The following is a 16,110-nucleotide window of genomic DNA, read 5'->3' as shown; positions in this document are numbered from 1 at the left end:
TTGATGTGCATTCATCCAAATGGATGGAATAGCCTGGGCTTCTGGCTGTGGCTGACTGTGACAGTGTGAGCCACCTACGGAGTTTGGAGGGGGCTGAGTCCACACAAGGCTCCCTTACTTCTGACGCCAGCTGCAAGTTGGGGGGGCTGCCATCACCAGCCTCAGGCTCCGTAATTCACTAGAAGGGCTCAAGAGAACTCACTGAGAGCTGTTACAATTATAATTTATTACAGCAAAAGGATCTAGATTAAAATCAGCCAAGGGAAGATGCCTGGAGGGCAGAATTCAGGAGGGAGCCAGATGCTCCATTGCTCTCCCGTGGAATTGGGGGGCGTTACATTCCCAGCGTCAGTGTGACAACATGGTTGGGGTATCGCTAACCAGGGGAGCTCACTGCCCCTTGGTGGCCATGGCTTTTATTGGGGCTCCATTGTGTAGGCTTGGGTGATTGGTTGGTTGGCTGGCTGGTTGGTTGGTTGGTTGGCTGGTTAGTTGGTTGATTAGTTCCTCAGACCTCTTTCTGGGCAAGATTCAAGTCTTTCCTGCACACTGACTTAAGTAGGGGCTCCATAATATGAGTGAAGTGGTCTGTGAAGAAGAGCAGACCTGGGACATTTGACACAGGATCCTCATGTCCGATTTGAAGTCTATGTGAACCTCTTATAGCCTCTGAAAAGATAAACGCGGCTTGTCATTGAAGTGGTGATGGTAACGTTGCTGGGGTTGTGTGTGCGCCTTTCTTTCTGACAGATGGTGACCTAGATGTGGTGTTTACCTCGTCCTCTAAATGTGGACAAGATAAGACAAAGTCGGTCTCTTCCACCATCTTCTTCCACTGCGACCCGTTGGTGAGGGATGGGATCCCGGAGTTCAGCCACGAGACGGCTGACTGCCAGTACCTCTTCTCCTGGTACACGTCTGCCGTGTGTCCTCTGCGGTGAGTGTGGCATCCGGGCTTGGCAGGGGCTGACTCTTGGTCAGTTTCCTCTTTGCATAGATGGTCACTTAACATCCGTACCCTCACCTCCTCTCTCACACCTAAGCTCAAGCATAAGTTCGTGTGTGTGTTTCCCCCCAGTGTTTTATTATGGAAAGTTTTCAAACATACACAAAATCCAGAGGAAGTGGTAGAAGTAAACCCCACATAGCCAGCACCCAGCTTCAGCTGTCCGTGTCGTGCCCTCTTGGTCCACGCCGCGTCACTCCCAGTGGCATCAGCCGTCTGCCTTTGTGCGCCCGGCTTCCGAGCACCTCTCACGTTCCTTCCATCTTCCTCAGCTGATGTTCCCCTCGGTGGCTCCTGGAAGGTGGGGGCTCCGTCCTGTCTTTGTTCCCAACGTGTCTTTTCTTCGTGTTCTGGTACAAATTGTGTGGTAAACATCACTTTTACTTGATGGAAGTATTTTCACATTTGAATGAAAACCTGTTCTATGGCTCTTGACAATCAGATGTAGGCCGGGTTTCCATGGGAGGTAGATGTTTGTGCTTTGAGGTCTTTCTGGTGAGAGAAGGGTGACCACGGCCTCCACGGCCTCCATGTCGCCTCGGAGAACCTGCCTCTTGTCATGTCCCGGGGCCTTTGTTCCCTGGCCCAGTTACACTGTCATGTTTAGAGACCCTCATCCAAAACAAAATATTATAAATTGCTTTCCTCTTGGATTTTTGTTTTCTTTCTATTTCATCCAGGTCACCATCTTACAGAAGCTTTATGTTCTCTGCCCTGAGACTTTAAAATCAGGAGAAAAATGAGTTCTTGCCGTCTTTCTTTATCTCTTGAAAAAGGGATCCTATACTCCGCAGAAAACAGGGGTAGGGACAGTGCAGGGAAAGTCGAGATCATTTAGATGTTAAATCCGTTTTGTTTTTTACATTCTATGGGTGCTAGCCCAGCAAAAACACACACACACACAAAAAAACAGCTTTGTCCTAAATTTTCCAGGACATACACGTAAGGCAAATCTCGACAAATTTCTAAATGTTGGTGCCATATAAATAACATACATGATGCAGTTAAGTTAGGAACCAGTAACAAGAAGTTAACTGAAAAAGAGAAATATATTTGGAAACTAAAACACGCTTTTAAATAATTCATGAATCACAGAGGAAACCAAAAGTGGAAATGAAAACACACTTAGAATGGAGTGATAGGAGTATGTCCCATCAAACACTGGCTGTGTCTGAAGTGTCCCTGGGTGGCCCTGGCTGGTTCTGCCTCAGCTGGTGTCTGGCTTTGGGGGCAGAGTGCTCATGTGTGTTTGTCATGTGGTGATGTCCCCACTTGAATAGACGGTAACAAACACATCCACGCTGGAACTAAACTCCATCCTCTCTGAGGGCTTGGAACCCAGATTGTTTGGCTCAGGCTGAGTTTTGATTAGAGCAGTTATCTTTAGGTCAAGTCATCGGTTGCCCTCTGACCCAATTATTTGAATTAAATATTTTTCTGAATTAATAGCCAGCATCTTAGCATCCAACTTTGTCACGTGCATGTGGCCTCCCTTATCCCGAGCTGTCCAGATACCACCACCGTCTGCTTCTCGGGATGGGGGAGAATTTCTGTTCTGTGGTTCTTTACTGTCGGCCTGGTGAGCCTGAGTGACTGAAGGCCAGAAGGACCAGAAGTGTCAAGTCAGTACTCAAATGTCTAGTTCTCTGAGCAGAAAGGGAAGTCAGTGAAGACGTTTCTAATATTTTATTGGTTACCTTCCTGGAATGTTTAATGTCATGGAAATACACTGCTTTTTCTCACCCATGAGTGGGGATTGTGAAATCTTAGCTGATTGAACCAGCTACTGTGTTTGTCACTAGCCCGGCCTCCTGGGACTTAACAGGCCTGGATAGAGAATAATGGCTCGATCGGGTGCCCATTCTGTGCCCGCAGTGGCCCGTGGAGGTCCCCCGACCCCGAGAGGCACTGAGCCTATGTCCCACGATGAGATGGTGGGAGGGAGAGGCTATTACTGGGCTGTCATCACTGTTTCTTCCCAGAGAACAGACTGTGGTCCTGGGAGAGGAGTGGTGACTGCTTATCCCCCCAGGTCTTTGCTTCATTAGACCCATGTGCCCTGAGAGCCCCCCAGAGGGACAGGCAAGGACGAGGAGGGTGTCCTCAAAGCTCGGCTCTTCTTCTTCCCTTAATAATGGTCCAGGTAGCTCGAGGCCGTGTCTTCCCACCTGTTTTCCTATACTCCTGCCTAAACTCGTTATCGGAAGAGTTTACCACTACTGGTCTCCGTGTCTGCTGCAGCTTGTGTTACGCTGTGCCCTTTGTCTAGTCAGGCCGCTCCCTTGGGGATTGCTGGGGTCTTTGCTGTTGCAGAGTGTCCCTGATTGATGTGGCTTCTTTCCAGAGTGGGCTTCGATGACGAGAGTGCCGGAGAGGACACACAGACGCACAGGGGGCTCTCGGAGAGGAGCCAGGCCGTGGGGGCCGTCCTCAGCCTGCTGCTGGTGGCGCTGACCGGCTGTCTGCTCACGCTGCTGCTCTACAAAAAGGAGAGACGGTGAGGAGAGGGGGGGGTGGCTGCACGCCAGGGCTTCAAAGTTGCACCCTGGGCTCAGTTTTCTGTTTTGGTTTTGAGCCCAACAGCAGCCAGAGTCCTGAGGTTCTAAGTGAAAAGTGTGGAAGGGGCCCCCAGATGTGTTCTGTGCATGTCTGCATTTCTAGGACAAGGTTTCCCATTTGACTGGAGCCTTGGAACCTGTCCCAGGTGCTTGAGTCAGGTTTTGCCGCTCATGTCACATGGTGGACACTCTGCGGACCCTCGGCCTGGCCCACCCATTTCCAGGACATCGGTCTCTGGATGTATCCGAAGACGGACAGAAAATTAATTAAACACCAGCTGTCATGAGCAGACTCCCCGTGTAGTCTCTGCGCAGCCTTGGTGTTCAGGAAGGTGTGGTCTCATGGCATTTACACCTGGAAAAGCAGAAGCACGAGTGTCCAGTATCTTGCCCTAGAGTTGCTAAACCACTGAGAGGTGGAGCAGGATTTGAGTCCTGTTCTGTCTAATTCTAAAGTGTTCTCACCTCTGAACTGGTTCATAACCCTGCCATTGTGGGCGGGTTGCTGGTCGAGCGGGAGGGGCACCGCCTTCCCTGGTAGCCGCCACCTGAGGAGCCAGGGCTTGGAGCAGCTGGCCGGTAGGCCCCTGCCCCGCGGTTCCGCCTGGACTGACCACGGTTGGTCTCTTACAGGGAATTGGTGATGAGTAAGCTCACCAGCTGCTGCAGACCCAGTGCAAACGTGTCCTACAAGTACTCGAAGGTAATTTCCTGTCTCCCCCTCCACCCCTAGAATATTGAGCTGTGGATATTGTTATAATGCCAGTCGGTGACGAGAAGAAAAATGTCATCATAGGCACTTTGAAGTAGAAAAGGGAAAAACGTTATCACCCGTTGCTTTTAACCCGAACACTCTTTTGTCTTTTTTCATTCAAGTTTTTCTCATTGTGGTTGCAGCTGATTTCCTTACAGCGTTTAATATTTGGGTGGCTCCTACTTTTTTGGCTATTCTGAAAAAATACACATACGTGCTGATGAAAATTTGTGTGCATCCGGCATTTGGATGGTTTTCTTCAGATACGTTTCTAGAAAAGGAGCATTATTTGGACCGAAGGGCATCAATATGCTCATGGCTCTTGATACGTGCTACCACACTGCTATCCAAAAGGCTTGTCTCAGGCAGACTCAGACACGTGTGCTCCGTGTGGCTCCTCTTCCTGGCTGCACGCCCCTCCCGCCCAGGGCACCTGGCTGTTGATCAGTAGCGGGAGGGGCCCAGACCCACTGGCCCACTTTCCTGCCCCTCGTGCCGCTGTGTGCTTTGGTTGGGCCTTAGCAGGAGCTGGCAGTTCCAACCCTTGTCTTCTTCTCCCTGGGGTCCCAGGACCATAGTGGCTGTGGTGGGCAGGGAAAGAGGGTCCCCGACTCGGGTGGGTCGTGGGAGGAGGGTCCTGGAGGAACAGAATGGGTTCTCAGGTGGGCTCCATGAGCTGTGCTTTGTCCCCGGCAGGTCAACAAGGAAGAAGAGGCAGATGAGAACGAAACTGAGTGGCTGATGGAAGAGATCCAGGCGCCGGCCCCGAGACCTGGGAAGGAAGGGCAGGAAAATGGCCACATCACCACCAAGTCCGTGAAAGCCGAAGCCCTCACCTCCCTGCATGGGGACGACCAGGACAGTGAGGATGAGGTCCTGACCATCCCAGAGGTGCGAGTGCACTCGGGCAGAGGGACTGGGGCAGAAAGCGCCAACCAAGTGAGACACCCGCCGAGGAAGGTGCCCCGGGAGCGAGTGGACGACAGGGTGGGGCTGGTGAGAGGCGAGAAGGCGAGCAGGGCCACGCCCAGGGCTGCAGCGCCGAAGACCGCGGCCTCGGGCACCCTGGCGTCCTTCCACGATGACAGCGACGAGGACCTCTTGCACATCTGAACTCCTGGTGCCTACACGGGGACGTGGGTCGATGGCACAGCCAGGCACCTCCAACCAAATAAGACTTCAACTCGATGATGCTTCTATCATTTTTGCCTTTAATGAAAACTGTTTCAAAAGGGAAGAGTTTTTGTGATGGGGGAGGGTGAGGAGGTCAGGCACCGCTCATCCGTGATTGGTCGGTCATTGGAATGAGGCATCACTCCAGTTGCCAAAGGCGGTGTCAGGGGCCCCGGGTTTTGTCCCAAGTCCTCATTTAATAGCATGGCTGCTGTGCGCTTCATAATACGCGCCTGGGCCAGCTGCATCTGGGAACAGAGGGCTGTATTTGAGAAAAACCCTTGCTGCTTTAGGCCCTATAGGGTATTTGACCATTATATTTTAGCATTTAATTCTCTCCTTCTATTTATTGACTTTGACAATTACTCAGGTTTGCGAAAAAAGAAAAAAAAAAACCACAAAAAACAAAACAAAAAAAAAACAAAACCACCCAACAGTTTCTTCCTGTAGGCAGAGGATAATGTACTAGCTCATCTGTTGTCAGAAGGGGAAGCTGTCGGTGTAATGGGTTGGTTTCATACGAGATTTTGAACTAGTCAATAATGTATCCTCTAAGTTAGAATAATCCATTCTGTCTCCTTTCCTCTTGGCTTTCTGTTTCTTAAGGGCACACGCACGTGCACGCACACGCCGCACGTACGGGGTCCCTGAGTGCCTGGGCTTCAGAGGGTTCGCCTGTTCTATGCCTTCAGTCAGGAACGGCTGCGGCTTTTTGCATGACATCCTTAATCCTAGGTGCACAGAGAACATTATCCAGTATTTTTTTCACCGGCTGGTGAATTCAAACAACCCACCCAAAGATTGATTTTGTGTGTGTGTGTGAGAATGGAGTTGAGATGTCAGAGAAAAATAACTTTTTTCCAGATTTTGGGTATAGGTCTCACCTCTTCAGGTTCTCATGATACCACCTTTACTGTGCTTATTTTTTTAAGAAAAAAAAGTGTTGATCAACCATTTGACCTATAAGAAGCCTTAATTTGCACAGTGCGTGACTTCATGGAAATTGCATGAAAGCCGATGGGCTGGAATCTCGCCCTAGTGTTGCACTTGGACTCTAGCTGCGGGGCAGCCGAGGTCAGGCCTCAGGGCTGCAGGACGGGCAGCGCCGCTGTCTCTTCCCCGCTGCAGGCTCCTTTCTTGAAGTGTTTAACGAATGACTTTTCTCTTATTCTAGAATTGTACATAGACTCAGTGGTAGTCATATACTGAAGGCAAACCGCTCTACAGGATTCCTTGGTTTGTACTCAGTTTGGCTGGCTTATTTGATTTCAACATGAGTGTATTTTTAAAAATTGATTTCTTTCCTCATTTTTTTCCAATCAAATTTACTGTAATATAAAGTATTCAACAATTTCAATAAAAGATAAATTATTAACTGGGTGTTACTGCTTTTTCCCCTTAAGACTGAAACGTGCCCGAGCTCCTTGCCAGTCTGGCTGCCCACCTGCTTTCCTGGGAAGTTACAGATGTTTGCGTTTTAACTGCAGTGTCCCAGCTGAGTCTCCCCGAGTGGCACTTGTGTCTTCTCTCTGGAGTCTTTCCCCTGTGTAAGTGCTCGCTCTAGGTCCACCTCGTCTCCGCGTCCCCTGGGTCTGGTTTCTCCCGTTTCTGAGAAAACAGACCTCGGTGTTCCCTGCTTACCAAAGCAACCATGCTAGAGGGCAGATTCCGACGACACCACGAAGCCCCACCATGTGCAGCCTTGTGTCTGGTACATGGCGTGTTTTCTCTTGTGCAGAGTCCGAGTCTTCCATCGGAAATTACTGACCAGTAACGAGCGATTCCTAGGTGTTCGCACACATGCAGACAAAGAAGGAAGTTACCACACGTCAAACTAGACTTCTCAGCGTCAGCATGCTTCCCTTCATCTCACTGACTAATTATCCAGTTGGAGTTAGTTACTTACGATGATTATTTTTTAGGGTTTTACACTCTGTCTCCTGAAGGACACTCTGGGGTCTTCTAAAGGTTTACATTATGAGCCGAGAGTTGCTGGTCCCCGGGCACTGTGTATGGGGGCCTGTTCTCCAAGCTGCCCCTTTCCCACCAAGACACAGGAAGCCCTCTAGGGCAGGAGGGGCCCTGGAAGACACTTGCTGGCCCTGTTGGTCACTCGATGGCAGGAAAGTTCTTCGTACCCCGGGTTGCCTGCAGAGAACAGGAGTGACCATGGTGTATGGCAGGCCCTTGAATTGCCTCTTCCTAAGTGTAATAGGTAATGTAGATTACCTAGGTAACCTACACAATCTCACATCCTTAAGCCCCTGAAAACAAACTGTCCTTGCCAGCTGTTGTTACAGGTAGTTTTAGGAAAACATGCAAGAACAGCAAATGGGAATTAGAACCTTAGCAGGGAAATAATTTTATTGATAAGAGTACAACTTTGCTATTTAGTTTCCTTTTAACCAACTTTTTGAGACTGTCCTTTGAATAGCAGAGAAATGGAGTAAGTGGGCCATAAGGATGACACAGGCAAACCCTATGCCAAGGGAATCCAAGGAAAGAGGAAACCTGGCTCTTACATGAACCTTGAAAAAGCATTCGAAACCAGTATTCCACCAACTGCTAAAATACACATCGCCCATGATGAGTCCCTCAGAAAGGTTGGCTGCCACCTGGGCATAAAAAAAAAACTTTGCGCTTAGTCCCATCTGTTACGTGGGTCAAAGAACTGATGGCATGTAGATCTTACCTCTTCTTGGGGATCAGGTCACAAGGGGATGGTGTGCATGTTGGGGGCAGGTGGTGTAGACAAGGTGATATTTATAGAAACCCCTTTCACACAACTTACTTCTCCAGCTGCACTTCATCAACTTGGGGTTGACCTCTCACGCCCTTGAGTTAAACTTGTGGTGCCTCCTAGGAGAGTGTGGTAACCAGGGAGAGCAGGGCTTCTGTGGGTACTGGGCTGGGCATCCTGGCGGGGGTTCCTGTGGCACCTGTAGAGCTCGGGCAGGCAGCGAGGTGGCACTGTGTAGGTAGGTCCAGAGAGCCATGTTGAGTTTGGGGACAGAATGGCTGGAGGGCTGGGTGCCGGCCCGGGGAAGCTGGCCTTGCACTGACAAAGGAAGTGATTGGCGGTGGGCTGCTGGAGACACACAAAGAGCACAGTGCCCCAGAAAGAGCCGGAAGAAACTGGAGGGCCAGGTCTCAGACAAACCTGGTGCCCTGTGACTTCAGATTTTTTTTCCTCTCTCTCTTTTAAATTTTGAGACAATGAGAACATACAGAAAATTTGAACAAACAGGACAAATAACTTATTTTCCCTGAATCCTTCAAGGCTGGATTTCCTCTCTGATGCCTCACCATCCCCGGACAATTCAGGGCGTCAGTCCACGTGAGCACAGAGCAGCCACACGACACAGAACACGGTGTGGATCCATCACTATAGCTAAGCCTCACTCAGGTCCTGTCGAGGTGTTACCAGCCGTCATAGCAGTGCCCTTTTCAGTAAAAGGACCCCGTTCAGAATCTCATGTTGCACTCAGTTTCCATGTCTCTTTAGTTTCCTTTAGTCTAGAAAGTTCCTCAGCCTTTCTTTGACCTTCATGACCTTGGCATGTGAGGTTGCCCTCCTTGCGGTGCTCAGGCTCTGACACCCCTGACAGGCCACCCTCACCCACCTCACCACTGGGACATGCCTGTTCTGCTCCGCCCCACCTTGTGGCTTCAGGAAGCGGGGAGGGCGGGGGGAGGAGCCTCAGGTGTAATGAAATGATACTTGAACTAGAAAATCTTGTTAGCATACATGCTAGCTGGATTGTCATACAGCAGCAGTTCCCAAAGCATACCGCATGGAACACTTGTTTGCCATGATTTTAACAGATGTTCTACAAAAAATGGGAAGGACCCAAGCTCAAGTCAGTTTGGAAATGATGCATTAAAATGAGCATTTCTTGCTCTGAGACCTCCCGGAGTCTAAAAGGAGAGACTGCCGTGTGTACATGAAACTACACTAGAAAGTGTGGTCAGGGAACCTCCAAGAAGAGGGTATCATGCAGCATTTTCTAAATGTTTGCCCGTGTCCCCTTGGGGACCTGGTGGTGTGTGAACAGTCCATGGGGAAGTGCTGTCGCCGTGGGACACAGCTCAGTTGTCTTCAGGAGGATCAGGTTGGGTAGGTTGTACGAGAACACACCGCTGATTGACAGTGAGGGCCAAGAGAAGACGGTCACATGCTGCTCAGAACCTGCTCTTCCCACAGGAAGCCCCCGCCCCCTCAGCCTGTCGGCCTGGCCCCTGCCATCTGTGCCCACCCCCAACACTCCTCGCCCCTTTTGGGGCAAATCTCCAGGAAGTTGACCTCAGCAATGATATTGTTGAAGTACTGGAACCACTGAAAATGGTGCTTCTGACCCATTCCTCCATTTACTCCCCCTCGTTTGAATGCCGGCGTGTTGAGATTGCGTGTTGAGGTGCTAACCCCCAGAACCTCAGAAGGTGGCTTTATCCAGTGTAGGGTCTTTACAGAAATAATCAAGTTAAAGTGAGGTCAGGTGGGGTGCGCCCTAACCCACTATGACGGGTGTCCTTATAAAATGGGGAAATTCGGACACAGAGACAGATCCGCACAAAGAGAATGTAAAAACACGCGTGTGTGTGTGTGTGTGTGTGTGTGTGTGTGTGTGAAAGCCGGCCGGCTACAAGCCAAGGTGAGAGGCCTGGAGCAGAGTCTCCCTTACAGCCTCAGAAGGAACTGACCCCGCCCATACGTTGTGATTTGGGACTTCTGGTCTCCAGAACTGTGAGGCAATACATTTCTGTTGTTTAAGCCTCCCAGTCTATGGTACTTGGTTACGGCGGCTCTAGGATGTGAATCCAGAGAGTAAAGGCCCATCCCCTGGCCGCCTAGAGGGGTCAGGCGGTGAGGAGACACACGGACAGTGACACACGGCCACGTGTGGCTGAGGGGCGCCAGGCGCTGGCCGCAGCCTAGGCCTCCTGACCGTGACTGTTCAGTGCCTTCTTGAAATTTACAGAAAACATGATGCAGAAAACCCATTTGCTTTATTTGTTCATCCATTCAAAAAGATGGTTCTGAGTGTCTAGGCCAGGTGCCACGAGAGACACTGGCGGTAGGAAGCCGAGAGTGACCGTCCTCACGTGAGTTCCTCCTGAAGGAGACACAGGACCGGGTGGGGCTGCGGGTGAGCAAGGTGGGGCGTTTCTAAGGCCCCTCATCCTGAGTCTCTTTCCTTAACTGCTTTGGATTTTCATCAGAGACCAGTCTGGGAAATGCTTTCAATCCCAGCTGGGGAATTAATGGTCAACCAGCAAGACATGAGTCGCAGAAATCTCTTCCTCCTGTTGTCATAACAATGGCTACCAGTTTGCTTTGAACTCCGACCCTGAGCCAGGCCTGAGCATTAAGTCCTTCATCTGCCTACGTATCCCCATCACCTGCTTTGGTACGGCCCACAAGCTAAGAACTTAAATGATTGAACAAAATAAAAAACTAATATTATGTGACACATGAAAATCAGATGAGATAAAAATCTCAGTATCCCTGAATGAAGCATTGTTGGAAGCCCCCACCCTTGCTCATTTACGTCTCCTCTGGGGCTGCTTTAGCACGGGTACCCCAGGCATGACAGCCGGCAAGGGACTGACTTCTTGCGCCTTGGTTTCGTGTTAGGTGATGAGCAGTGTGCTCAGCGAGGTTCCTGGCCCGTCGATCTAGAAGCTCAGTCAGGATGGGCACAGGGCCTTTCCGGTTGGCCTTGGCCACAGACCTTCGTGACCATAATCACTTCTCCCCTTTGCAGTTACGATCCCTGGGGATGTCCCAGCCACCTCCACATGGACCTGCACCAGGCCTGGGTGAGGCAGAAAGGAAGAGATGCAGGGCAAGGTGAGGGCCCCGATCTCGGGTCCAAGTGAAAGAAAGAGTGCCCAGCCCTCGGAAGAGTGCGGAGGGGGGCAGCTGTTTTTGCCAAGGAAAAACGTGAGCGAGGAGCCTCACATCTGGGATGGCATGGCGTGGCGTGGCTGCTGGGGACAAGGAGGGACCCTGTTTTCTCCCCAGGACGTGCTGAAAGCAGGAAACTTCGTACCGTGGCTGCTTCCCAAGCAGAAGACTCATGTCTGGGGAGCCGCCACATTTGGGGCTGGTAGTGTTAGAAAAACCCGGTGGCCTTCCTCCTGTGCAGGGAAAAGCCCAGTGCTTCCTTCTCCTGTATGTCTCCTTTACTGCTCACAGCACGAGTCCCGTCCGACACCGCTGATATCAGATGTGTGGATTTTCTCCCACACCAAGAAATTCTCTGTGACACCCGCTGGCTCGTCTACATTTTAACTCAATGCGGACACTCTCTAGCTGGAGACAACACCAGTTCCCACAGGTTAAGGGCTCAGTCCCATGAGGCTGACCCCCACAATCACAAGATGCCAATCACAGGTAGCAGGTCCCCAGGTTCCCCACAATTCTTTGTGACTTGGCTGCAAATTGGGGTTTCCATGACTCCCTCCCCCTTGGATTTGATTATTTGCTAGACTGGCTCACAGATCTCAGGGTAACACTTAAGTTGACCAGTTTATTAAAGGAGATGATAAAAGACACAGGGCAATAGCCAGGTGAAGAAGTACACAGGGTGAGGTCGGGGACGAAAAGGGGGTGTCGCTAGCATAGGAGTTTCTGTCACTGGGGAGTTGGGCTGTGTCACGTTCCAAGTATGGATGTGTTTACTGACCTGGGAGTTCTCCGAGCCCTGTACTATTGGATCTTATGGAGGCTTCCTCACGTAGGTGTGATCAATTATTAACTTCGTTTCCAGCCCCTACCCCTTCTCAAGAGAATGGGATGGAAAATTCCAACTTTCTAATGGTGTCTTGGTCTTTCCTGTGACCAGGAGCCATCCAGGAGCCACCCAGAGTCACCTCACTAGAACAAAAGACACTCCTTTCACCCAGGAAATTCCAAGGGTTTCGGGAGCTCTGTGCCAGGTACCCGAGGAGGAGACCAAGACAGTGTGTTTCCTGTCACACTGCCGAGTGTGCTGATGACCTGCCTTGGAGAGGTCGCCTCTGGCCCTCTTTCTTGAAGCCTCTTTCCCTCCCCCCCAGCCACTGCTTACCCTCTGGCCACAGCCCAAGTAGGGAGGGGATCTCACAGAGGCAGCCCCCAGGGAAAGGGCTGTGCTTCTTACCAAACCTCTTCTTACCTGCGCCCCAGGCCAGAGGACTGGTTAACTGGAAAACCAGAGACTGCTTTCCGGGCAGCCTTGCGTTGCTGAGCTACAACCAGTTAGCACCCATGTTCCGGCTCCGCCACGTATGTTTTGGGTGGCTTTGGGCAAGTTGCCTCACCATTCTCAGCCTTGGGGCCCTCATTGTGAAATGCAGGAAGAGGATGTGGGAGTCTCTGCCTGTGTTTGGGGTGCAGTGGTGGGAGGACCCAGTTGCTGGCTCCCAGCTCTGTCCCATAGCGACATACAGTGCTCTGTATTTCCTAGGGCAGCACAAGGTGGCTCAGGATGCCCCTCTGCCCCTACCCTCTGCCCCCAGAACAGCCACGAGGCAGGTGTGTGTGCTGATGGGCAGAGGGAAAAGCTGCCCACGTCCTGGCCTCAGAGGGCTGCTGGCACCCAGGTGTCCCGGAGGGCTGTGTGGAGCGTAGGTGGAAGGCATAGCCTTGCAGACAGGGCGGTGCACAGGCCCACGGAAGTGGGGCCGTACTCATCCCTCCAGGTCTTTCAAGGTCCCACTGCCTCCAGGAGCCCGAGCCATTTCTCCTGGTCCACTGCCACGAAACCACATTACCCTTGATTGAACCCTGTAAAGCCACACCTTTGCCTCCCAGTTTCTGGGGGGCTGGAGGGTGACCACAGTGTTGCTGGACCCACTTCTGAGCTCACGTGTTTCCTGCAACTGTAGGACTAAAGCTCTCTGTCAGCTCCTTGCCACGCGGCCCTCTCCAACAGGGCCACTCACTGTCTCAAAGCCGGCAACGGGAGAGGGACTCCCAGCATGACGGCTGTTACAACCTTATGTGATGTAATCACAGGAGTGGCCCCACCATGTTTGCCATCTTCCACTGGGTACAACCCGGTCTGAGGTCCCATGTGTACTCAGGGTACAAACACCAGGAGGCGGGGCCATTGGGCCACCTTACTGTCTGTCTGCCTCACCTCCTGTCCCCCCCCTTCATCCTGTTAACTTGCCGAGTATGAGGAGCATGCCAGGCGAAGGGGCCAGTTTGGGGCTCCCTTGGTGCCCACTGCCTGCTGCTGTCCCTTTCTGAGACTGTCTCCCATGGACTGTAAGCTATTTGGAGTTAGGGACTGCTCCATCTCTGTGACCTAGAGCCTAGCACTGCTTGAAATGTGCAGGGACTCAGGGAATATTTGTTGAGTCAACAAATGAACCAACACTCGAGCTGGTGAGCCAAAGGCAGCTTCATAGATTAAGAACTCTTGCTATGGAGCAGTCCAAGTTCATTCAGTAACAGTGTGAACTTAGAAAGTTGTTGTTACCTCCCTAAATCTGTTTTCACAGGTGTGCAATGGGGACAGTCATAGCATCTATGATGAAGGGTGTCGTGAGGAGGAATTAGGTAACACACGTTTGAGCCCCAAACAGGTGCCCCAAAAAGGAGGCCGATGCTTTCCTCCCTGACTGGTTTACCTGGCAGATGGATGGCTGGGGTCTCGAGCGATGGCTTGTGGTCATTCACTGCTTCCTTTTCCATGAGATTCTGGTCTTCAGAGCCCTGACAGACAAACAGAAGTGGAGTCTGGGAGGCAAACACGTGCTGCTCAGCCGAGGCGTGCTCGGGAGCCAGGCTTCGCCGTGGGCTATGGGGCCAACCAGTTAACGGAGTGAAGGCTGTGGGATTTCACAGCCCCTGTAGCTCCGTCTAGCAGTCAGTTTGCTATCTTTGATTTACCAGTATTACAAAAAGAAGTTTTCAAATAGATCTCTTTGGAAGAGCCCTCAAGATGACTGAGAGTTGACACGCCACCTCCTGGCTCTCTCCTCTTGCTCTGTGAGTGAGCTCTAATTCAAGAGAATTAGGACCTCAGCCTGGCTGATTCACTTCCTTGCCAAGCAATTTGCAGTCACCTTCCTGTTTTCCACCTGTGCCTGATGCCGGCACCTTGGGGTAAAAGATTATTTCTAATTGGTTGGCGTCCAGGTGTATCATGCTTAGACAGCAACTTGAGTTCAAACCAGCCCATTGCGGAGAAACCCACATGAGACATTGACCTTGGCCACTGCAGCCAAAGCAAGTCTGGCCAAAGTGATGAGGGTGCCGGCCCAGTCATGCCCACCGTGGATGACGTTCTGGAGCAGGTTGGGGAGTTTGGCTGGTTCCAGAAGCAAGCCTTCCTGACCCTATGCCTGCTCTCAGCTTCCTTCGCCCCCATCTACGTGGGCATCGTCTTCCTGGGCTTCACCCCGGACCACCGCTGCCTGAGCCCCGGGGTGGCCGAGCTGAGCCGGCGGTGCGGGTGGAGCCTGGCAGAGGAGCTGAACTTCACGGTGCCGGACCTGGGGCCGGAGGGCGAGGCCTTCCCCCGCCAGTGCCGCAGCTACCAGGTGGACTGGAACCAGAGCGCCCTGGGCTGCGTGGACCCGCTGGCCAGTCTGGCCTCCAACAGGAGCCACCTGCCACTGGGCCCCTGTCTGCACGGATGGGTGTACGACACGCCCGGTTCCTCCATCGTGACTGAGGTAAGAGCAGGCCCTGCATTTTGGGGAACGGGTAGGTGTCAGGGGCAGGGAGGAAATACACAACAAATTTTGCAAGTTTTAGCTTCACATCGGGAAAGAGGGAGGGATTATATGCACTGAACACTTAGTGTGTGTCAGGGTCTGTCCTGGCTGGACACTCTGCATTCTTCCCTGTTTAATCCTTCACAGGCTGTGCGTGTTAGAGGAGGAAACTGAGGGTCAGAGAGACCATCGCAAGCCAGGCTGAGATGGATTGTTTGGACATAGTCTATGGAGGGACTGGGGTTTCTCCTCTTGCTGCCCCCACTCCCTGGCCTCTCCAAGATCCTACAGCATTCACCTGTGTTCCAGCTTCCTCATTATTAGAATTGTGGGTCCCCCTCCCTCCTGTTCAGAGTCATGGACACATGACAGCTAAACACCAGCTGCTGAAATGGTGTGGAAATTGCCCTGGCTTGGGAGTCAGCTGGTTTGAATTCCAGCCAGGCCTCGCGTTACCTGAGTATCACTGAGTAGGTTACTCAGCCTCTCTGAGCCCTAGTTTCCTCACCAGTAAGCCAGGAATGATAATGACCCCCTCATAGGTTGTGAAGTTCAGCTGAAAGTGCTTTGTGCAAGTGCTGACCAAACATAAACTGAGTTCCACAGGGCGGCCCTGTGGGTGGCCTATGGGCTAGAGCGCAGTGGGGTCAATGGACCTCGCTTGGACAATTTAATGGGTGATATGAGCATTTTGCTTTGAGAATATTTTAGTAAAAAGCCGCCAGATTTTTTTCCTTCGTGGGCCCTTTTGAAATTGTTGCACTGTGACAAGTGTGGGCACTGGGGAATGAGCACCGTGGTCACTCGGCGGAGCCACAGGCCAGAACCTATGCAGAGGCTCTGCGTCAGCAAAGCCTGTCTTGGCGAGGGCACAGCTTCCCTGAAACAGCAGGTAACTTAGTGGT

The 16,110-nt window shown here is 51.7% G+C and overlaps 2 protein-coding genes across 7 annotated transcripts in view; both read left to right on the top strand.

Moving 5' to 3' along the window:
* Positions 1-5,960, top strand: part of IGF2R (insulin like growth factor 2 receptor) — a 98,685-nt gene extending 92,725 nt beyond the window's left edge. The window contains exons 45-48 of the mRNA XM_074333775.2: positions 751-937; positions 3,351-3,503; positions 4,198-4,267; positions 5,015-5,960. Of these exons, the coding sequence (XP_074189876.1) occupies positions 751-937; positions 3,351-3,503; positions 4,198-4,267; positions 5,015-5,431 (827 nt within the window). The 3' untranslated portion in view covers positions 5,432-5,960. The remainder of the gene's footprint in view (positions 1-750; positions 938-3,350; positions 3,504-4,197; positions 4,268-5,014) is intronic.
* Positions 5,961-13,925: 7,965 nt separating this feature from the next.
* Positions 13,926-16,110, top strand: part of LOC109456767 (solute carrier family 22 member 1) — a 47,226-nt gene continuing 45,041 nt past the window's right edge. For 5 of the 6 annotated variants that reach the window (XR_012496811.2, XM_088795245.1, XM_088795236.1 and 2 more), the window contains exon 1: positions 13,926-15,163. Coding sequence is in view for 5 of the 6 variants with exons in the window: in XM_088795245.1 (XP_088651371.1) it covers positions 14,753-15,163 (411 nt within the window). In the remaining variant the exon portion in view is untranslated. Of the gene's footprint in view, positions 15,164-15,886; positions 16,098-16,110 lie in introns of those variants that run through there. The other variant, XM_088795256.1, reaches the window with a different exon arrangement.

Source organism: Rhinolophus sinicus, chromosome 2 (genome assembly GCF_057876585.1).
Source record: "Rhinolophus sinicus isolate RSI-liver-muscle chromosome 2, RSI-T2T, whole genome shotgun sequence".
In the NCBI taxonomy this organism is placed as follows: Eukaryota; Metazoa; Chordata; class Mammalia; order Chiroptera; family Rhinolophidae; genus Rhinolophus; species Rhinolophus sinicus.
Note: the sequence above shows the minus strand (reverse complement) of the source record. Positions and strands in the feature narration are given on the sequence as shown.